Source organism: Balaenoptera borealis (assembly GCF_965194805.1).
Source record: "Balaenoptera borealis genome assembly, chromosome: 5".
Classification (NCBI taxonomy): domain Eukaryota; kingdom Metazoa; phylum Chordata; class Mammalia; order Artiodactyla; family Balaenopteridae; genus Balaenoptera; species Balaenoptera borealis.
The window spans coordinates 74,939,811-74,963,301 of NC_138862.1; the positions used below are offsets into that span (position 1 = coordinate 74,939,811).

The following is a 23,491-nucleotide window of genomic DNA, read 5'->3' on the forward strand; positions in this document are numbered from 1 at the left end:
TTCAAAGTTTAAAAGGAAAGTCAAAAACGTTTCACAGGATTAATCCTTGGCAAGATAGGATACTGACCATTAAAAAGGTTTCAGGGGGGTCTCTAGATAGCTCCCCAAAGGCTCATGGCCGGTGACACTACACTGTGTCCTGAGTCCTGCTAAGACCTTTATACAGGCTCTCACTCAGGGTGTGCTGCCACCCCTGCAATGGCCGTGACTGAGGCGGCTGTGCACCTTTTCTTCCAAAACACATCAAACACCGCCCCTCGCATTATTGCTGCTCATGGCGGTGGGGAGTCGGGTTCACTATCATTACTGGGTGTGTGCGGTGCTGTGCTGTGTTAAGGTATAGTTGACTCCTGGTTTTCACTACATATACATTGATGGTAGACAAAAATGATATACATTCGGCATCCAGAGGGATTGGCTGTGAGCCAGGTGCGGTGGCACGTGCCAGCAGTCCCAGCTACTTGGGAGGCTGAGGGCAGGAGGATCGCTTGATCCCATGAGTTCCGGGCTGTAGTGCGCTGTGCCAATCGGGTGTCCGCACTAAGTTCGGCATCTGTATGGTGACCTCCCGGGGAGTGGGGGACCACCACGTTGCCTAAGGAGGGGTGAACCGGCTCAGGTTGGAAACGGAGCAGGTCAAAACTCCTGTGATCAGAGGAATTGGTTGTGTACCACTTGGAGCATCATTGACTGCAAGTGTGAGGACTTTTGACTTAAGCCCTCTAGACAAATACAGTTCTTAATGGAGAAATAGTAAGTATGGCATTTCGTTAATGACTCATGACGACTTCTGTGTTAAGATGTATGGAAAAGAGAGATTAAAAACAAAAATGGAACACAAACTAAGGGAGCAGAGAAATGGATAGGTTCATCCCTTAAGAGGTATATTAATTTCAATATTTCCTGGTAGCTGAAGCAAAGAAACAGGTGAAGGGCTTCCCTGGTGGTGCAGTGGTTGAGAATCTGCCTGCCAATGCAGGGGACACGGGTTCGAGCCCTGGTCTGGGAAGATCCCGCGTGCCGCGGAACGACTAGGCCCGTGAGCCACAATTACTGAGCCTGCGCGTCTGGAGCCTGTGCTCCGCAACAAGAGAGGCCGCAATAGTGAGAGGCCCGCGCACTGCGATGAAGAGTGGCCCCCACTTGCCGCAACTAGAGAAAGCCCTCGCAGAGAAACGAAGACCCAACACAGCCATAAATAAATAAATAAATAAATAAATAAATAAATAAATAAATAAAATTTAAAAAAAAGAAACAGGTGAAGTCTTGAGTTCTCTTTGACAGAAGGGAAGCACCATATGCATTTGTCTGTAGTGGGAAACTCTGCTGGCACTGAATTATCTAGTAATCCTTACTTTAAAGCACTTAAGTGATAACAGAGACATGTCATTAGATTTTACTATTGCAAAAGGTACTGTGTATTTTGTCAAATAGGTGCATCATACAGTATTTGTCTGCGAAAGCCAAGGGCATAATACTAGATAAATTAAGAAGTCGGTAAAGGTAAGTAGTCCACGTAGTACTGCTTTCTGATGATTTGGCCTAATTCTCAGATAAACTTTATCAAAGCAAGAAGATGGAGTTAACCTATTCCCTACATACTTTCTCCCAAATGTTAGAGGTCTCACAAGCTTTTGGCAAGTGTTAGATCACGTACGCCATGAACATATTTTTTGACCAGTGGATAAAATTCTAATTTCCATGTTGTTGCTATGATTTAGTTACTTCAAGAGTAAGTAGCAGAACGGACATTCTGCTTTGAACTCTAAGGGGTGAAACTTGTATTCTTAACACAACCATAAGATATGCCTCTGTGGAGGCTGCTGACAGTTTCACTGGATCTTCAGTGAGGTCAATGGCCTACATTTTTTTTTTTTTTTTTTAAAGACTTTTTGCATTTTCTCAAATACTTGGATAGGAACCAGGCTATACCTGGGTTAATTAGTTAAAAACAAAACAAAACAAATAATAAGAATCCTTTACCACAAAGAATAAGGAACTCATTAAAAACATTTAAAAGCTATAGTTACCCCCTATCAGTGACGTGACCCCAATGAACCTTAACACTGATCCCACAGAATGTGAACAAAACACACAAGAGGGTCCCCTTTCAGAGGGCGATCATATACACTCTCTCATTGTCAAGCTGGTAACAACTCTCATTTCAAGATACATATTTAACCCAATGCCTTATGATATATGTTTTTCTTACCCTTATTTTATAAAACTGTCTTCTTCGGGCTAAAGATCACTCACATTTAAACTGTCCTGACACTGTTCTGCTTTGCAATCTTTGACAACTTTTGGAGTACCTGTCTTAACTCTTAAGTTTTCTACATCTATCAACTTAGTCTAATATGTGCAGAAATTATGACTTAGTTATCACAAATTGGGTATTTTATTGTTTAAATTTTATTGAAACAATAATTATTATTTTAAAACACATTTTGTAATATAATTAAATAATGCATCTGTATTATTTACAAGCACATGGTAGCTACTTCACTTTGACAAAGATACTAATTCTTCAGCTGAAAGTATTAGAAGAAAACACATAAATTATCCTATTAAATCTTCAGGAAGTAAATTCTTCAAACTTTCTTGACCTATGAAGATTTTGAACTTGAAGTGCACAAAGGATGAAAACAATTTAAAATGCAACTAGTTTCGGGGCCTCAAACTAGGATTGGTCTGTTAACGCTGACAAGTGAAATAACTGCTCATATGACTGAAATATGTTCTTCCTTATAAACCTTCTAAAGGAAGTCAAAGATTGTCTTGACACCTATTCACCAGAAATATACCACACTCCAGCTACTGTCTTCCACTTATGGAAGCAATCGCGACTTTACAGAGTCTTTTCCTGGTTTTGATTTCAGCCAACCACATGAATCCTGGAGAAGACACACCCATGCTCTGCCTTATTTTACACATCTAATGATCACCAAATCTTTAATAAGCACCATTTATGAGCAAAGTTCTGGGAAGAATTATAAAATAAAAAATGGGAGTTCATAATCAGGTGGTAGATGGAATTAAGTGATCTTTGAGGTTCCTTCCAGCTCTAAGACTTAATGATGACTTGTTAGTAAGCCTCATATATGACTGAACATGTTAGCATCATTAATGAAAATGGTGGCCATGGACTTCCCTGGTGGTGCAGTGGTTAAGAATCTGTCTGCCAATGCAGGAGACACGGGTTCGATCCCTGGTCTGGGAAGATCCCACATGCTGCGGAGCAATGAAGCCCGTGCACCACAACTACTGAGCCTGCGCTCTAGAGCCCACGAGCCACAACTACTGAAGCCCTTGTGCCTAGAGCCTGTGCTCCACAACAACAGAAGCCACCACTATGAGAAGCCCGCGCACCACAATGAAAAGCAGCCCCTGCTCGCCACAACTAGAGAAAGCCCGCGCGCAGCAATGAAGACACAATGCAGCCAAAAATAAATAAATTTTTCAAAAAAAGACAGAAAATGGTGGCCATGGCAGCAAAATGCAATTAAAAACATTTTAAAAATATATTTTACCAAAGAAAATACCAAAATGTATTGACAAGTATCAAGACATGAAAAAGAGCATTGTTAGACCATGAATTACAACTGTGCAATGTGAGGCATGTGAAATTCAAGCATTCAAAGAAGAGCTACATTTAAGAGGCTTGTTAGACCATGCATTTGGTTATACTGTGGCGTCAAATTATTGCCCTAGGTGCACAGGTTTCTCTCTCTCTCCCTCATTAAAACAGAGACAACTTAAAAACTGCTCTCCAATAAGAGAATTATAACATGATTTCAGTATCTTTAATTACTCATCTACACAAATGACCTTAGATCAAGCACAGGCAAAATATAAATCTCAGTAATATCTACATATAGTGTGAAGGTTTTTAAAAATAATACAGAGTTCATTCATAGTGCGCAAGTAAAAACAAGGTTAAGTTTTAAATATTTAAACACAAAGCATGATTATTCAAAAGGTAAGCATATTTATGAGCACATTTCTATACTGCTAAAGTTCCTGAAACCACAGCATATACCAGCTTAGAGAACTGAAATTTTAAAAAAATTACTTTGATCCCCTTTATTGGTAAACTAAAACACCATTATTTTTTTTTGCAGATAAATACCTCTAAAATAAATAAAAAATAAAATTATTAACTAGTTAAGGGATTTACCTTTTAAAGCTACACTCTGAATCTTATCATCATGTGTAAAACTCCCAAATTATAAGGTCAGGAAACACCACTCTCTGCAATGTTCCCTACTTATTTTTACACTATTCATTTGCATCTGGAGGCTAAATAATTTGTGGGAAGGAGTCTGCTGGAGTAAAGCCTGGAAAGGGGGTATAATACAAAGAAAAGAGAATATAATTAAGCCGCTAAGAAAGGCTGATTGCTCCGCCTATAACTAAAGCTCAGCTGAACTATAATTCAACCGTGAAGCTGCAAGAACCGCTCGTTTCCTGTCATGATTTGCCTACACAGTTTGATTTTTTAAATTGATACCCGGACCGAGTAAATTTTAGATATAATCTATTTACAGTTGTTCAGTCTTCCATACAGAGCTTTGTTCATTCTATTCTTTGCAAATTCTGACATGAAAAACAAATGATTCCTGGTCTAGTTAGAATTTAACTTCTGTATATTGAATTTGTTTTTATTTGTTACATTTGTATACTTCTGTATAGTGATTTGTTGATATTTGAATCATTTGTAATTTCTGAACTACAGACACAATACACAGGGTTTACTGTTGAGAATCTGAATTTTATTTTTTTCTTTTAATAACATCTGCATTTAATAAATACCTGGCTTTTGGGTGGGGAGGGAAGCATGCTTAGTGTGAGAATAGCCATAAAGGAAAAAAATGTATAATCCATGAAAGAAGTTGTATTACTGAGGAGGACGGGGAATATCTGGACTCTAATGTGGGATTTTTAATAATATTTTTATTATCTATTTATATATTTAAATTACAAATACTGATCTCAAAGAAATGGAGACATCCATCCTCCCTCCCCCACACCTTTCTTAAATTTATACAAAGAGACGCAATAGTAGTAATGACTTAACATCAGCCTTTTTGCTTGGGCGAAATCTGTAGAAATACAGCTGAGGGCATTCTTCCCTATCCATAGCTCACAGAGATAGACATGGTCCTATTTCTTTTTTTCTTTAGAAATAGATTTGTAGTTATAAAGTGGTCGTGTTTTACAACTGCAAAAATATTAATTAATAATTGCATGATGTTTGCTTCCGTGAGGGTGTTTACCCACTGGCCAACACTGGTTAGAGGGAGTTAACCGGTAAGGTCATCTCCTAACCTTTGTACAGGACACTGGGGAGCTCTACTCCCTTTCCATTCACCCACTATCCCTAGGTCTGAAGGATACAGAAACGTCCTTGACTACTCAGCCACCAAATAAAGTATACTGCTACTAGCTGCTTAAAACTGGATCTACTTTTCTTACCAACCAGTTTAAAACAAATATTTCCTGAATTCGCAATTTCGGAAATACTTTGTGGTATCCTTTAACCTTGCATATTAAGTGTCAGATCTTGATAGAGATCACAATAAAGAATGTACTGATGTTAAATTAAAAAAAAAAAAAAAAAGTGAGGTGGCAAGGAAACTGTTACCAAAACATAATTCCAAAAAACTGTAAAATTAAGTAAACTGTAAAATAAAAACTGTCACACAATGGGCATTTTCATTAGAATAATAAAGGCTTAATGAAATGGCAGCAAAGAGCAGAGTTAAATGAGAAAGACATTTAAAATAAAAAATGGCCTATTTCTTTGCTTTAAAGTCCTTTAGCCAATAAAAAAATATTTATATAAAAAAATGAAAATGATGTGAGGATATTATTGTAGTTGAACTGTAATGAATTAAACTATATGTTTCTTTAAACATTCAGTAAGAGGTGGATGGTCAACATTATTCTAATTGTTGAAATAATTTCTATTTAAAATACAGTCTTATGAAAGAAGGCTTTTTTCCTGAGGCCTAGCTGAAATGTTTGACAATAGCTGAAATTAGTCTAAATGAAATTAGTCAATTGATTATTCTTAATCTTCCCTATCCTGTGTCACAAACCAACAGCTCTGTCAAATGGTAAAAAAAACTGTTAACAAGAAAGCCTAGCTCAAGTATACAACATCCAAAATGAATGAATTTCAAATGGGTAGAGAGAGTACAAAAACATCAACTGAATCAAATAGGTAAGCTGCTGCTCACTTAGCTTCTAAGGCAACTTCTAAGCTGTCAATGAAGGGTTGAAATCTTTCACTGAATGTACATGGAATTGTAATACAAATTAACCTATTTGAGGGGTTTTTCTATTAACTCGCTTTCTTTCATGTGAAGAATATAAACTGAATTATCATGGTCAAATAGTTTCTGGATACAGAACATTACAGAAACAGACAACAACTCAGCAGGTTACCATCAATTTATACACAATTGATAGCCTTTAGAAAATTGCCATCAGTTTTATTTCAAAACACCTAGCATTCTTTTTCTGGAAAAGAAACCGACATGGAGTAACATCAGCTAATGAGTTAGTTGAACTAGTGCCACTACAAGTGAGACAACAAGCAGGAGAGCGAGTTTCTTATCTTCAAGGACTGAGCCTACTGGCCATACCAAGTTAAATTAACCCAATTTGTCACTTGAATACAAAAAAATAGAATGTTAATGCCATTTCCACTGTGTTTCCATTGAAAAGGCAGCTGATGGTTAAAGTGCCTCTAACACGCATAAATTATTTTTATTCCATGACTTTATGTTTAGAAAGGTGGAATAGCAGAAGAAAAAAAAAGGCAGGACAAAAGGCTCTGGAGTTTTCTTTCTTCAGATGTGTGCAGAGGTGATTATATTATGAGTAGGAGGTCTGTAAAAATAAACAGAATTTTCATTGATAAATTTAGGTCTAGGGAGACAAATGTAAAATTTCTAAGTAAATTTTACTACTGCATGATCATAAAAATGTTGAAGCTTAACTGCCTAAGTTTGCTAGTTTTATTAAATTTAAAATATCCACCACCAGAACAATATAAAATAATTTTATCAAACATGATGTATGAATCAAATATTGGACTTCATCTTCAGCAAGTATCAGAATAGGTTACTCAAAATGATCAGGCTGAGTAACTCCATGCATCTTAAAACTGTCATTGCAAAAGTATTCCTTAAGATGCTTGGTAACTTTTATTAAACGGTCAGAATGAAGCAAGGCTACAATTTTGCCAGATTTGTTCTTTTAAATGGATTTGCAGGATACAAAATGGATCATCTGTCCAATTCACAGATACATGTAACAGTTCGGGGCATAGAGAGTAGAGACAAGTAGGGAACAAAGAAAGTCGGGACTATTTTCCTGTACACAGCCGGCCTCATAGGACTGCCCTGGCCTGCAATTGAGACAGACACTCTGGCAGGAAAAGGCATGTTCCCAGCAGCAACAGTAACTCCAGATGTCACACTGATCAGCTTAGGGAAGTGACAATGACTGTTCTGTAAAACACTGGTTGGCTTTGGGCTACCTTATTTCATTGAAAAGACAGAAACATACCTTATATTTTTAATGGGGTTTCTGTGAATTTTTCCCCCAAAAAACCATATGTGTAAACAAAGACATCAAGTAAACTAGTGTTTATGAAGAGCATCTCCAAATCCAGAAGACTCTCAAACTGTTTCTAACATTAACTACTGATAGTAATTATGATGATGAGGAAGACATCGTAACACTTTATGGTTTTAAAAGAACATTTTCATACATTGAAGTTGTATAAAACATTTACAAACAAAGACACTTAAAAACACTGAATTATGTTTGGTCTGAGTTAAAGATGAATGATATTTAGTTTCTAGATATATTTTTGTATACATCCATACACCAGTCTTAACTTATGAAAGAGACAAACAAACAAAGTAACAAAGCATTATTCTAAAGCTTTTAACTCCTTCCTCTCTCATTCATTGCTGGTATACTGTTCTGAATGATGTTGGTCTGAGCTGTGCTTCCCTTCCTAGCTTGCTTTCTCAAATATATCGCCCCTACACTACAAGAAAGTAGGTAGTCTGATTTAAGGGCCTTTTCTGAACAGAATGCACCTAGGGAGAGAATGAATCTTTCACATTTCTACTCCTTTCACTTCTGACTGTGCTGCAGGCTGCCTATAGTGTAAGGCTCACAGATAAAGTGAGTAATTAAATACTTCAAATTCATGATAAGGTCTTAATTATAGCATTTTCCCTTTCTCAACTTCTTCTATAAAAGACTTACTAATTATAATTCTTCAGCAATAATTAACAGTTAACTCCGCTACTAAGGGAAGTCTTCAAATATACAATATTTTATTGGGAACTGCTTAAAATGCCAGACTACAGAATTAAACAAGAGCCCATACATTCAGAAGAGTCCTAAATTCTACAGCTATCTAAGTTACTTTAAATTGAAAAATGGTTTATTTAAATGTTTTTAAACATTGAGAATAAGATTAAGAAAAATTGTTAAAATTTTTAGTCAAGACAAATAAAAAGCTTTGCAAGTGATCATATACACAATTATCCATTGAATATGAACAATGAGAAATAAAACAATGAGAGCTACAGCTCAATTCTTCACATACAGAAACTCTATGAGCCACCTGCACACTATTAAATATCTTAGCTTTATTCACCTTTCTTCTGTTCAAAGAGTTCTAGAGGATATTTTTAGTTTAGCCACAAGGCAATCAAGTTATTCAAAGGAACATCATACATACAAAATTTAGAATCTAGTTTCAGAAATGCCTCCTTTTAAAATTATTTAATTACATTAAGATTATTATTAAGGAACAAGTTGGATATAGTTAAATAGAATGATAAACTATTAAAATAAGTCTAAAATATAAATTTTGTGTTTAGTCATTACCAATGCAGTAAGAAGTTTTTTACTCACTTATTACAATTTATTTCTCCTGATGAAGAGCTTCAATAAAAGCATCAAGTTTTTCTTGAATTTCTCTAACTTTCTCTGTGGAGATAAAAAGAGATAATAAATTAGTTAAAAACAAATTTATTTTTCAAAGGCATCACAAATCATAGAAGATAAATGGTTTGGGATACTTTAACGACTTGGGAAAAGGAGGGAAAATTACCTTAGCACCACACGCCATCTTATAGCCAAATAAAGTTCGAACAGATTATGTAATAGCAGGAGCTTCTAAATTTTTGGAAGGGGAGGAGCGTGGGGGTTTGTGACAGATCCCTTTGAGGATTTAATACAAGCTGTGGATCCTTACACAGAAAAATGCAAGTATAGATAAATATACCATTACGTATAGAATTTTAAGGAGTTGTCAGATTCTCTGGAGTCTAACCAAGGACTCAGAGTTAGCATTATCTGGAACAGAGGAAAATATAAAATAATGAAACCATTTTTTAAAATTAGAAGAGAATACAGGTGAGTATATAACTGGCCTTCAACTGGGAAATTACTTTCTAAGTATGAAGTAATGGGAGAGTTACAAAGATCAACCACTATGACATTAAAATGTACCCTTTGTATGTCAAAATGTCCTAAAATTGAAAGGCAAAAGAAATTGTAGGAAATATTTTCAACAAACATGAAAAAGGAAATAACACTTTAAAAAATAAAAACGTACTTTTCTTGCTGTGAATGAGGAAAGTTTAAAAACACCAGAGCCACTGATGACAGATTTACATTATTTTATTTGATTTTAGGTTTTCATGTTTATAGATGTTCAAATAAAATCTATAATTTCTCTCTGAAATATAAAAATTTCCTTCAAAATGTAAACTATTCACAGGACACGCCAATCTCCTAATATTAAAAACAGAAGTCGTGATTTATTCTACTTCACTAACCTAATCATGCAGCTCCCATTTTAAAATACAGGTTATAGTAAGCATGGTAACAAATATTTTTGTCCTGTTAACACAATTTAACATGTTGGTGAGAATTATCAATTAAAGTGAAATGACTGGTTCAAAGCTGATCTAGAGGCAAAACTGCAAAGCATTCTACTTTATATCTTAGAGAAAAAAACATGTAAGAGGTATTAATAGTCAACATTTATATTTTTCCCCCCAGAACTTCATGCATACTTTATTTGTTGGCAGTCACTGAATGGCTGCATAGTGCAAAGCCTGAATAAGACAATATTCTCACTATCATGATGTTTATATTCTTTTTTTTTCAGATTTTTAAAAAAATTGAAGTATAGTTGATTTACAACATTTGTATCTTCTAAAAGATACAAACTGTATCATTTAAAAATAAATAATCTGCAATTGAAGATATAAGTATCCCTTTTTAACAGTGAGACAGCATTTGTGATGAGTAGCCAATAAAAAGAACTATCCTTTTTGTAAATTCTTATTAGCATTGCAGGAACTCAACATAGCCTACCAGGGTTGCATATAAAGAACGTAATGTCTTCATCTTCTTTTTCCAGTAATTCAGCACTTCTAATTCTTGGTATTAGACCGAGACTAACACACACCAAAAAAAGCCAGGGGAGGGGGATCCCCTACTGTTTTAATCATTATTTACTGAGAAAATATGATTTTAGTTATCACAAAGGCAGGAGTAACTCCTTATATATAAAAAATTAAACTCTTGGAAGTTTAGTTTGTACTTTTTGGTAGTCTGTTTTTTTTTGTTTTTAAACTAGCAGTCAAACCAGTAAACATACTTCCTTTCTCAAAATAAGGCCACATTTCTTATTTTAAAAATTATTTCATGTAGTTGCTTAGAAACAGTTCACCTATTTTCTTCATTGAACATTTAGAGAGTTCCAGATACTATAGGTCATCAGTTGAAAAATTTTTAAAGGGGGTTGGGAAACAGGTGGAAAAAAGTTTTCTAAACTGTCTCACAGAATTTTGGAAACGGATGGGGTCTTTAAAAAATCATCTAGCTTAAATAGCACAAAACAGGGAAATCTAAAACAAGTTTTCAGAGCCTTAGCAGCTCTCTAACATTAGAGACTGAGAACTATTTCTACTTGGGAAAATTATACTGTATGAAGAAAGGAAATCATTCTATCTGCTCCATGATCAGAGTACAATCCAGGCAGCTGAACGGCCAGCTCTAGCCATCCTTTTGCCCTGTCAATGACCTCTATGTTCAGCTGGACAGACTATCTGTGAGTGGGTGATACAGTAGCATCACTCACAAGACACTGTTCAGAGCAAGATCTATTTGTATTGAAAGAAGCCAAGAGCGACTCTGATGCATGTGCCTAATTGTGGAATCTGAATCAAATTCAAATTCTTCTAAAATTAGAGATAAGTGATGTTTTTCGTAAATGAAAGTTAAAAAAAAAACTAATTAATTTAAATATGAAAAACACAGAATAAAAAATTACCAAATTTCCCTTTAAAAAGCTTTTTTACAAAATATTTTACAATCGGAATATCAGGACACTGTACTGAAACCTCAAGAATGACACAAAAAACATTAGTAAGTTACTAGGAAGTAATGCAGGGAGAGGAGAGAAGAGGATGGAGGTAAATGTTAAAAGAAAAAAGAATAGTTGTGATAAATGTATCCTTTTAATACTAAATTGAAAAACTCATTTCTTCATTCATTCCTTCACTTACACAATGTACTTAATGGAGTGACATGGGGACACACAGTATACCCTGCCTTTGAAAAGAATTCCTTGCTTACTTTCTACCTCTGTCTAAGTCTGTAAGTGTCTACTATGTTTTGCGTGATGTCAGATCCCACATTTCATTTGGTCCTCATACAACCTAGCAGGTTTCACTGCCAAAGATGAGGACATTAAGCCTGGAGAGTTAGCCTTGTCCACACTCCTCCAATTAAGAAATACATACTAGATCTGCTACCATATGCAGACACTAAATGGTAACAAAACAAATGCTATTATTTCAAGTGTATTTGTTGAAAGTTTTACCTTTTATGTAAGATAAGACATTTTGATAAAAATTAGGGAGTGAGATAGTTACTGAGCACCTCCTAAGTAGTTCTGTGCCTAGAAATGTCTAAAAAATATGTTACCATACTCGGATGAATATTATTACCTCTTGAGGAGACTAGATCTATACACACTTGGAGAGACCCTTGGAGAACAATATAAGAGTAGGAAACTGGCCCAAAAAAGTTTAGCATCTTCAGTGTCTACAACAATGCCTGACTCGCTATATATGCTCAATAAATATTTGATAAATGAAGTTCCCAAAAGTATGGCATGGAAAATGAGGGCTGTAGGTTATCAAGAAGGGAAAAAAAGCACTTAACATGCTTCCTGGATGTTATGCCAGGATCACAAGAGCTAGAGCAAGTCTGAGAACAGGAGGCAGGGTATACACTGACAGTGAGGAACAAGGAGAGCTGGTGGGTCACCTGAACCACATAAAGCACCACAGAACAGAGAATACTCAGGTCTTAGAACACAATAGCATTTTGCGGGGGTGGAGGGGGGGAAATGGGGGGTGGGGTGGGGGACAACTTAATTATTGCACCTTAAGAAGGCTAAAATATGCTGACGACACAATCACACACAAGCGTTTCATGCTTTGCAAGGAAGCTATATTACAAATAATATAGCAGCATTATTTTCCATATTTGAATTCATTCATTTTAAATTCTGAGGTAAGGTTCCAGCACTGTCTTGTACACCAACTATGCCTCCTGGCTGCACAGAAAACTCAGTTATGTGTAAAAATCAAGTTGGAATGTTAGCAACTAACACTTAACACTTTCTGATCCTTCCAAATTCATGTCTCACTATTACAGTGCTTTCAAATCCCCAAATATTATGGTATTTAATTTTTTCACCATTAAAACTTACTTTCCCACAGAAAAATGTGTATATATTAGCATGGCTAATTATAGAGCAAACTCCTTTTTCTATTACATATTTGCAATAAATATTTATATAGCTAGAGAATTCCTATAAATTTGTGATTTACTTGATCAACTAAACCAACTCAGGAAGGGATTAACAAACTGCTATTTCTGTTACACTGAAATAGCCAATTCCACATGTAGTGAATACTGAGTCTACTTGCCATTTGTCCAATGTTTACTTAAAAGATGAACAATTTCAAACATCAATTCATTGTGCTTCTTGATTGAGTCATGAATATTCCCATAATCCCCAACTCATAAACCGTCAGTCTCAGTGAATGAAGTTCCTTCTCTTTTTTCTTTTCTTCGGATGACTTGACACTCATTCATGTTTTGGGCCTCTTTATCTCCACATGAAATGATACTGCTACTCTCATTTTCTTTTTGAGACTTCTGATACTTGCTCTAAAAGTCTCAAATATAGACTAATCTGTAATTAGGATTTGAATACACTGTGAATACCAAAAGGCCAGACCCGGGAGAAGGTTCACTTCAGTGGTTAATAACAGTTTAGAACAGGAACAAAGAATCACACACAAAACACTACCACATGAACTGAAATAAACCTTTTACAGCTTTTGATGTTTTTAGAGAAAGCATAAAGAAACGAGCTGCAAACTTACTAATGCAGTGTATTTTAAACAAACCACACATCCAAAGATCCAAATGTACCTTAACAGAACTGTTTTATAACATACTGCATACACATTTTGTACCAAGCTTGAGGACACCTTGTAGGTGAGATTTTGCTATAAAAAGTGGTTCACTAAAAGACTGAAAATTAAAGGAACACTTCTTATTGTGTTATATATGTTCTTCCTAAACAGGCTTGCTTTTCATTAGACAACTACACTGTAAGGGCTCTTTAGAAATTCAGTATTTAAAGGAATCATCTAGGGAAACAAGAAAACCAACAACAACAAAAAGTGAATAATAGACCAAATTTAAGAGTCTTAAAACTATAGCTGTAATCTTAGACTTAGCACAAGAAAAGATGTACACCTCTTACAGCTGAAAGGAAGAGCCAAAGAGATACAGAGTGAAAGATGTATAGCTAAATCTAACACTTATCTCTTGAATCTTGGCCCTGTAGTTTTTTTCCCCTACAAATAGGTATGATTATTTTTAAACAGACTCATTAATGAAGACAAACAGTATACTTCTGCTTGTTACAGAAGAAGGAGGCATCGTTTCCTATGTCCTGGAAAGCTGTTTGAGACTTGGACAGTAATTGTAAAGCTGGGTGGGGTCCCAGACTTCCAGGAGTCTGTGAGGTGGAAATAGAGTTCTCTGGGTTATTTCCATTGTTTCAAAAGTTCAAATGGAAATCTTTGTTTGGGCTAGAATTACATCTACTCTTGTAACAATTAGTTATTTAGGCTGATTAAAGATATAATTGCAATCCTATGTTTCAAATTAAAACTATATGCATTGTAGACAAATCTTATAAAACATGGACTTCACAAGAGTATACAATAATGAAAGGAGTGTTTGATGAAAAAAAAAATGTTAGGAATCCCTGGTCTAATGCCCCTAACAATCAATGGAGTAGTTATTTCATATTTTTATCAAGATGAAAACATAATGTATTAACAGGTATACGATAATGTGATCAGGGGAACTAAGTTTCTAGTCCTGGTTTTGCCTTTAATCTTACGACTGCAGACAAATCATGGTCCTAGTTTCTTTATCTCTAAAATGAGGGAATCAGTCTAAAAAAAGTCCATATTACTTTAAAACTTAGGACTGAAATGTACTATTCTAACTGATCATGTTTTAATTGTACCTTTTAAAACTTGTAAATGGTCTTTTCTTTGTTCTTTAGTATCTTTTTATTTGATGTTAAGCTCCTAGTAAAAAATGCAACCACAAATGATAATATTATTCTCATAGGGTTGCAGAATTCATTTTAGAAAGATCAGTTTTATACTGTTTTTTTTTCCCCCAGGAATCAATGTGGGACTGCTTGTATGAATTACCTACTTAACAAAAAAGTCTGTCATTTAAAATCACTCAGCAAGTGCTACAGCACTTGCTATGTAATAGATGCCCATGAATATTCATTCATTGCTCATTCATTTATTTATTGGTGAGTGATCTGACTTAACCAATACTTAATCCAAACATTAAAGATGATTATTTTAAAATTTTGCTATTTCAGACCCCAAAACAGTATGATTTAGAAAGAAAGCTGCCATAAGAAAGTCTGTGAAGTAAATTATAATTTATGTCTGCTGAATGTATAAACAGCTCAAAGCGACTTGTGAATAAATTCAGCCTAAATTTTAAAAACAACTTTAACTGAGCATTTCTACCAGGCTCCTTTTTGGCTAATAGAATCAAAACCTCTTAAAAAATACTTGCTTGAATTTTGAAGCCTATTCTCCAAAAGACTTCAGTATGGATGAACACAGAGTAGCTTTATACCCAGGCCTTTATATTGGTTAGGCCCTTACACTTTCATAAATAGATGGCAACCCTAATTTCATCTCAGCTATTAATTCTTATGGACCTGCCCTTAACCAATAGAGTCACACCATTCCAGGTGCTTGTCAGTGTCGATCGGTGTAAAATCTTGAACTTTCTCTGCTACCTGATACTTATTAAAAGGCTCAGTTACAAGAAGAAATTACATTTATGGAAAATTGTATGGGGGACATATAATTCATCTATTTCTCTAGATGCTATATATTTCATCTTTAGATAAGCCAAACCAAATAGTTATTTATTTAGATGGCATCATTCTGATTTTGTCCAGAATTGCTTGTTACTGGCCTACACTGAGGAACATTACAATAAAGAGCCCCATGAAATTCATGATTATGTGCAGTCATTTGATTCAGTATATCATATAACTCAGTGTTCCTCTTATGAGGACTAGTGACTTTTCTCTCAGGTGTGTGTACCAGATATACCTATGCTTCAGCTAAGCAACTGCTGTGCTGTTGTCTGAGAGCTATCATAAATCATGTGATCAACTCTGCTTTCCATTTTGCATCAGCTACTGAAACCAACTCCCCCTGAAACTAAGTTCCCCTGCAGGGCTTATGATTAACCTCTCTACCCGAAACTTTATCCCTTTTCTTGTCCCGTCCCTGTCCCCCTGAAGATTGAGAAGTAGCAAAGAAAAGAGGGGACTGAAACCGAGCAGGACCTCGCGGAGCATTCCCCAGGTACAAGGCCCTCCATGTCCCCTGCTTCTTGTTTGACCTTCCCTGAGTTCCAAAGAGCAGAGTAAAGCAGTTAATGATTAGAACAGTCACAGGACTCCTAGTTCCTCCTGAAGGGACGTAGATGACAATCTGACGCATATCTTCGAGTTGTTCTGTGGAAACTAAGACCCCCCACCCAGTGGAGGAAGGTGACTACATGCTGTCGGCAAGCAAGTAGACCCCAGACTGCTTGGAACTGGAAAGTGGATGACTGAGATTACCTAAACATCACCCTGTTACCTCACCACCAACCAATCAGAAGAATGTCCATGAGCTGATCAGGCACCCTGTGAACCTCACACTTAACGGTTGCCTTTAAAAACCGTTCCTGAAAGCCAGCACGGAGTTCAGGTCTTTTGAGCACGAGCTGCCTGCTCTTGCTTGGGGTCCTACAATAAATGCTGTACTTTCCTTCACCACAGCCCAGTGTCAGTTGATTGGCTTTGCTGTGCATAGGGCGAGTGGACCAGCGTTCAGTTTGGTAACACTACTAGGAAGCTCAGGGCCAGATATGCAGCTTGCTTATAGCAAAGTACGCAGAACCCTTGAGCACCAATCTTAGCCCAAATTTCGCATTATTTCACTTGCCTGGATTTTCTCTTCCCTTCCACCCAATTTTTCCACTCAAGTATTTTTACTTTTTGCACAGGGTAGATCTTTATAAGCTGCCTCAAACTGTTTGGGGAATAAGGCAGGGAATTAATAAACTAACAAGCTAGTTTGTAGAAGATATACCACTAGGTAGCTGATTCATATAATATACTATAATATTCTAAAAATAATCTTTTTATACTGGTAATACTTTTTAAATCAGTAATTTAAGAATATTTTGGGAGGACAATATTTGTCACATTTAACCTTCTATGAATAATCCTTACATGAGAGAAAAAAATAAAGTATTTTTACTTCTGCTCAATTCTCAGAAAACTCAATGATATAAAAATCTATATTTCAAGTCATTATTTTCAGCAACAGAAAAGAATCATACATTTTTATGGGATTCATAATCGTCTTTTTAAATGTGAATGATAGATAGATTCTACCATAAGATTATAATTGTCTCCTGTGAATTATTTTATTCTGTATCCAGTACATAAAATATTCCATATTCATTACATCTATCAACTCATACTATGATGAAAAAATATTTAAGTTATTTTATGTGGTAACTCATTAATGATACATTTTTTTTCCTCAAAAAAGTTTAAATAAATACGCTATTTCAAAATGAATACATTTCTTTTTCTCCCCATAAAAAAACCTAAATATCACTACAATTTAAAAACTATGATATAGGTAATTAACTGGGAAAGTTAAAAAAGCGTTAGCGTAATGACCAGTAAAATATTCAGTCCCAAACAATTGAGGTTTTAAAATAACTCATCATTTTTTTCTTTTCTATTTTCCTCTTCTTAAAAGCATATTTTACTCTGAATTTTGTTAGGAGGGAAGTTGAAACATTTTAAGAGAAGGAAAACCACCCAGGCAGCCCTTAAAGAGACAGGACATCATTTATCACCTGAAAAGACAGATTTATAAGAAGAGGGCCCTTTCTGTTCCTTTAAGACTGCAAAACAGATGGGAAGTGAATGGACAGTCAATGGGACAAGAAAACACATGGGAGGTGCCGCTGTATGTATGTTCCCAGCATAAGAAAGAGGTCAAGATTGTAACTGCATGACTGGGTCCTGGAAAGGGTCTTTCTTCAAGCTGTTACAAAGACAAACGCTGTTCCTCATCCTGCTGTCAAACTGTTATAAATATTGGTTTGTCAAAAGACCTTCAGTGCTGAAATTTTAAAAAGGAGGTGTAACAGATGAATGAATCATGAGAATGATTCTTAAACAGTCAGCTCATTAACATAATTTTAAAAGTAAAAGAAAATAATACAAGAAGGGAGAATGTAATTCTGATTTATGAGCCAAACTGAAAGTATATAGAAAAAAGTATGGAATTAAAACTTGCAGACTTTAATAAAGTTATGAATTAAGTGAGATGAAAAACAAAAATGGAATACAATTATATCTCTTAAATAAGATGCTACATAAGGACAAAGTATTATTAATCTTATCACAAGGAGAACTGATAGGCATTTGTGTTGTTTTAGGTTGATTTCATAAGTTTTCAGTTATTTCTCACTATAACCTTATAAATTGGTATCATTACTGATATTGGTTCCATAAGGCAGAATAAGGCTCAAAGACATAAATGCAACTTCAGAATTAATTTCATGCATTCAGTAATTTAGAAAATCACCTTTAAATTATAAGTCACAATTTCTTTTTTTCTACAGAAAAGGAATAAAATTGAAATAGCAATAAGAATGCATAGATGGATAAGCCTGGGTTATCTTTTTTGAAGAATGAAACCATTACACATTTCTTTAGGAGACAAATTCATTGTTCTCGAGTTAATGATTAGTTGAACTAGGAGAGTAGGCTCTAAAAATAACACACTGAAAATAATATAAAAAAGGAAGCCAAACTATATGAACTTGGTTATCTACAGTCACCACTAGCACAAACCCAGACTAAAAATGAACAGAATCCCAAAACAAATCTAAAAAGATACTATCTCTGACACATGTTGTCAGCCCCAACTTTGCCATAAATATTTATGTAACTGGCTAAATCATTTCCCTCAGTGAACATCAATTTCCCCATCTGAACAATGGGGATAATAACTTACAAGCCTTATACGCCTTTAGAAGACAAACATAACACACTGTGTAAAGTGCAAAGCTCTATACAAACTTAAAGCACATATATAGAGTTCCAAACAGGATTTAATTTGGATTCCAAAGTACCAAATGATGCAGTTACATGAGAATACTTTCTATTCCTAATGCTTGCCTGGCTCATTGCTTTCCTGATTGTCAGCAATCTCAGTAGAAGTGAGAATAAAAGATTACAAAGTTAAGAAGAGAGTGGATGGTTTAAAGTAGAGACAGCAGCCAAACATTCAGAAGTTTTCCTGTAGACTTCCCAGGTGGCGCAGTGGTTAAGAATCCACCTGCCAATGAAGGGGACACGGGTTCGATCCCACATGCTGCGGAGCAACTAAGCCCATGCGCCACAACTACTGAGCCTGCGCTCTAGAGCCTGCGAGCCATAACTACTGAGCCCGCGTGCCACAACTACTGAGCCCTCATGCCACAACTACTGAAGCCCACACGCCTAGAGCCTGTGCTCCGCAACAAGAGAAGCCACTGCAGTGAGAAGCCCGCGCACTGCAACGAAGAGCAGCATACACTCGTGGCAACTAGAGAAAAGCCTGTGAGCAGCAACAAAGACCCAACGCAGCCAAAAATAAATAAATAAATAAATTTATTAAGGAAAAAAAAAGTTTTCCTGTGTAAAAGAAAATCATGTTCGAACGTAGCTAGTGCACAGAAGAATCAATCTAGTAGTTTTAAGATGGGAATGATTTCAGCATCTTTGAAGAAAGAGAGACATAATGAAGGTACAAGTACATATAGGAAGTGCCAGGGTCCTGAATACAGGTGGAGATTAATTTTAAAAGCAGAGTGATTCTTAGTACATGTTTTGTTACTATATAGCCTCTGGAATCCCTGACCTATTTAAAGCAATGGGTACTATAGGTTTTATTTTTACTAATGCTGCTTATTCCTCTCAGGGAATCTTTTTGAAATAAGTTTGTATGAAGAAAAGGAAGAGAAATTGAACCTACTCTGATAGATGAGAAACCAGAAATAGGAGCAATGACAACAAATTGAAGATTTGGGGTATAAGAGGAAGCCAACCCAAGATTTCTTCATGAAAAATGTGTTCCAGAAGTGTAACAGAAATTATGTCCCTAAGATCACATTAAAAATTTTGTTAGAATACAATGTTACAGTGGTTATCTCTCGGCAGTGGCAATAGTTTAAAAAATTCTGCCATCTATATCTTCTAACTTTATACAATGCATATGCACTAGTTTTGTGATAAAAAAGATTAAAACAAAAACACCTAAAATTCTGGTAGTTGTACTGGGTGAAGACAGGTACACATGACACAGAATATGAAGTGGTACCAATAAAAGGAGAGACTAAAAAAGACCTGAATTCCTTGGCCCAGAAAAAAGATCTAACTCAAAAGACTAAAACTAAGGAACAGACTGAAAAAGTTCTTCTAAGAGAAATTAAAATGGACTAATTCCATACACAGTAGGTAACGACGAAGCAGAGAAAATCTATTATCTTTAATGGGCTGTACAAGCGTGAAAACTTCATCAGTTCAAGAAAGATTTCAATTCATTCGCAGGTGACAGATCCAGGAAGGGCAGTTACTAGAAATAGGAAGAATTCAAAGTGAAACCCCAACCACAAAGGATGATACGATGACAGCCAATTACTATGTGGCCCCATGAAATGTCTCTTGGTGTCACAATTACCAAGAGGTTATTTGGGAAGATATCAGTCACTTTTAAAATTGATCATATCATGAATCAGCTTAATCATTTCTATGAATGTGATAATTAAGAATATGAAATTTCTAAGGTAACTTTGAATTATGCTCATTTGGAAACAGTTTAGAAATGTATAAAATGGTAAAGAAATTAAAATTTCTTTTGTCCTCAACCCCTCCTGCAACTATCCTGAGAACCCTCTTTCACAGAGGTTACCAGTTCAGTGTGCATCAATTTGTCCTTCAAGACAGTTCTCTCTTTTTTAAAAAATTTATTCATATCTTGTTTAATTTTATTTTTTAATATACTGTTCCACAGATCAATGGATTGTTTTGCAATTCGATTTAGTTTTCAATAACTAGATTCCATTTTTTTCCATCTTAGAATGGAGAGAATACATAATTAAAAAATAAAACAAAGTTTAATCCAAAACGTAGATATTATTTCATCCTAAAGTCTCACTGAGGGAGTGGTAAGCATTAATAACATGGGGAAAAACAGCCTCATTTCTAGCTTTAAAAATGTACGCTGTCTTTTTTATACATAATCATATACACACAAGCACATAATACATTACACATAAATAGAAACCACTTTAAAATGATCAACAAAAAAATTCAATCCATAAATTACTGAAGAGCCCTTTCCTATCTTTATTCTCACTTTTAATCAGTTAAAATGTGAGTTTAAAGCAAAAAAGAATATACTTGCAAGTAAAGCACTGAATACCAATAGCCTGTAAATATCCTTTTAATCTTGTACCAATTTATCAATATCCATCAATGTTGTCTTTAAAAGACAGACTTAGGGCATGAAAAATGTGCTTGATTGTAAAAGCCCCATTTTGAGTCTGAATTTTCTCATCAATAACCTGGAAAGCACACAATTCGGACTCATCGTGTGGAATTGTGCATGTAAATAACTGCTTCTCTAACACACAGGACTCTCCCTGAGGATTACTTTATTCTTTGTGTCAACTCACTCTCCCTTTTTTGGACTACAACACAAAGGCAGGCTCTACTTCATCTCTGCAGACTCAAGGTAAAAATAATCCTTCACTCTCTTCCTTAGCTGCTTTGTCAATTTCACCTTACTAGGAAAAATATTTCACAAAGGCAGAAGTTAAAAATTCAATCACTTTAACCCTGAGAAGATACCTTACAGACCTCAAACACTGATTGATAACATAAAACAGAAAGAAGCGATTTATTCTGTAGTGAAGAAAAGAAACATTCCAATCTTTCCATTTTTCAAATATACTCACTTCTAACCATTCCAGAAAGTACATAAATGTCAGATAGAATAAAAATATTCCAATCGACTTAAAAATTCCTAATAAACACACACACAAAAATGAGTGTTTCGGTGAACTGGGTGGACCGGGGATTAGGACATCACTGGCGACCTAGAAAGAAGTAAGAAGTGGTTCTGCTAGGGATGAAAGCAAGTCGCAAGATGCTAGCAAAGGAATGTGTGGGGTATAGGGGTGAATGCAGCAAATGCGAGCTGCTCTACAAGAGAAATGAGGTGGCCGTTTTCTGGTGAGACAGAGTGGAAAAAAAGCTTTCTTCTCCCTCTTTTTTAAGTTAAGAGAAGGGGATAATGAAGAGCCTGTATTAAAACGTCATGATCCAACATTCAGCAAACACATTCAATATGATATACAAAATATGGTGAATTTATGAACGAAGCAAATGGCTTTGGCAGAATAGATCAATCATAATAGACATGAAACATTTTTCTTCTTCAATTGGTTATTTTGGTTGATCTGCAGTTGTCTATAGTAGGAAGCCTGCCTTCTGCTCAAGTAAACAACACTGGCAGTACCTCAGTAAGGTTTTTAACCACTGAAGGAAGGTAAATAAGCAGGGAGGAGGAGAAACACTAGCTCAGGACCAAGAGATAATAATGATGTATAAGAAGGCACAGTGAGAGACATAAGAAAAAAAGAGACAAAGAGGGAAAGACTGCTTAGAAATGTGCTAGAAGCCAGGAGAGATGAGAAAGCAGTACTGAGTGCCTATAATTACTGGCCCAAAAACCACAATCACAGTATGTAGGTATAAATGATGCCACAGAGATTATGGTTTTTACAGTTGCCTAGGTACCTGGAATTCTACAACTCAGTGCTACCCTCTCCTCCTTTAAATCCCTTTAAAATTCATTTTCTTTGGTTATGTCTACAGAAACAAAATGAACATGCTACTATAGATAGTTCTATATATATAGATAGAACTATATAGATAGTTCAAATAACAAATTTTCAATAGTCACATGATTTATCAGACTCTACTAAAAGAAGATATATGTCGATTTCATGCCCATTAATAACAATAACAGACTGTGCCGCTGTAAACATGAAGAACTCTCCAGAGTACTGGTGCGGGGGCAGAGTGGGTGGTGGCGGCGTGTGGCAACAATCACCTGTGGAGACTTGGCAAAATATGCATGCCGTAGCCCTACCTCTGGAAAAAGAGTTTAAACACACGACTTCCTTTTTCTACAGTTTTAAGTTCCAGATTCTGAGTACAATAATCTTTCTAGGATGATTTTCAGTCTCACACTACTTCGCGGCCACGGTTTTCATCCATAAAGGCCCTCAAGGATTCCGCAAGTACGGCAGAAGTTTAGGAATGTGGAGGAGCCAATGAAAATTAAATTCAAGAGTATCTTGCTATTTTTCTTTCCTAAATAAAGAACAACAAAATTATTCTTGCTGAAGCTTCTCCCATCTAGATATTTCCTGACTACTTTTAATCCAAGTTTTAACATGCATGAAGACATTTCTTAACTCTCTTATAAATTAGAATTATATTTCAGAGATAATGAAGGTACTTCTTAAACTTAAGCAGCTAAGGTGCATTTCTCTTCCGATCTTAGCTTTTAAAATGGTAGTACTGGATCATTCTGCTGCTACTCCCTTTTTATCACCATAATTTAAAAAATTCACTAGTACGTTAATTATGAAGAACAAACAA

The 23,491-nt window shown here is 35.5% G+C and overlaps 1 protein-coding gene across 5 annotated transcripts in view; it reads right to left on the minus strand.

Moving 5' to 3' along the window:
* Window positions 1-4,750: 4,750 nt before the first annotated feature.
* OPA1 (OPA1 mitochondrial dynamin like GTPase) overlaps window positions 4,751-23,491 on the minus strand; it is a 95,201-nt gene continuing 76,460 nt past the window's right edge. For all 5 annotated transcript variants that reach the window (XM_082393161.1, XM_082393158.1, XM_082393159.1 and 2 more), the window contains 2 exons: window positions 8,950-9,024; window positions 4,751-6,897 (listed from right to left, as the gene is read on the minus strand). In XM_082393161.1, coding sequence (XP_082249287.1) covers window positions 8,960-9,024 — 65 coding nt within the window. In that variant the 3' untranslated portion in view covers window positions 4,751-6,897; window positions 8,950-8,959. The remainder of the gene's footprint in view (window positions 6,898-8,949; window positions 9,025-23,491) is intronic.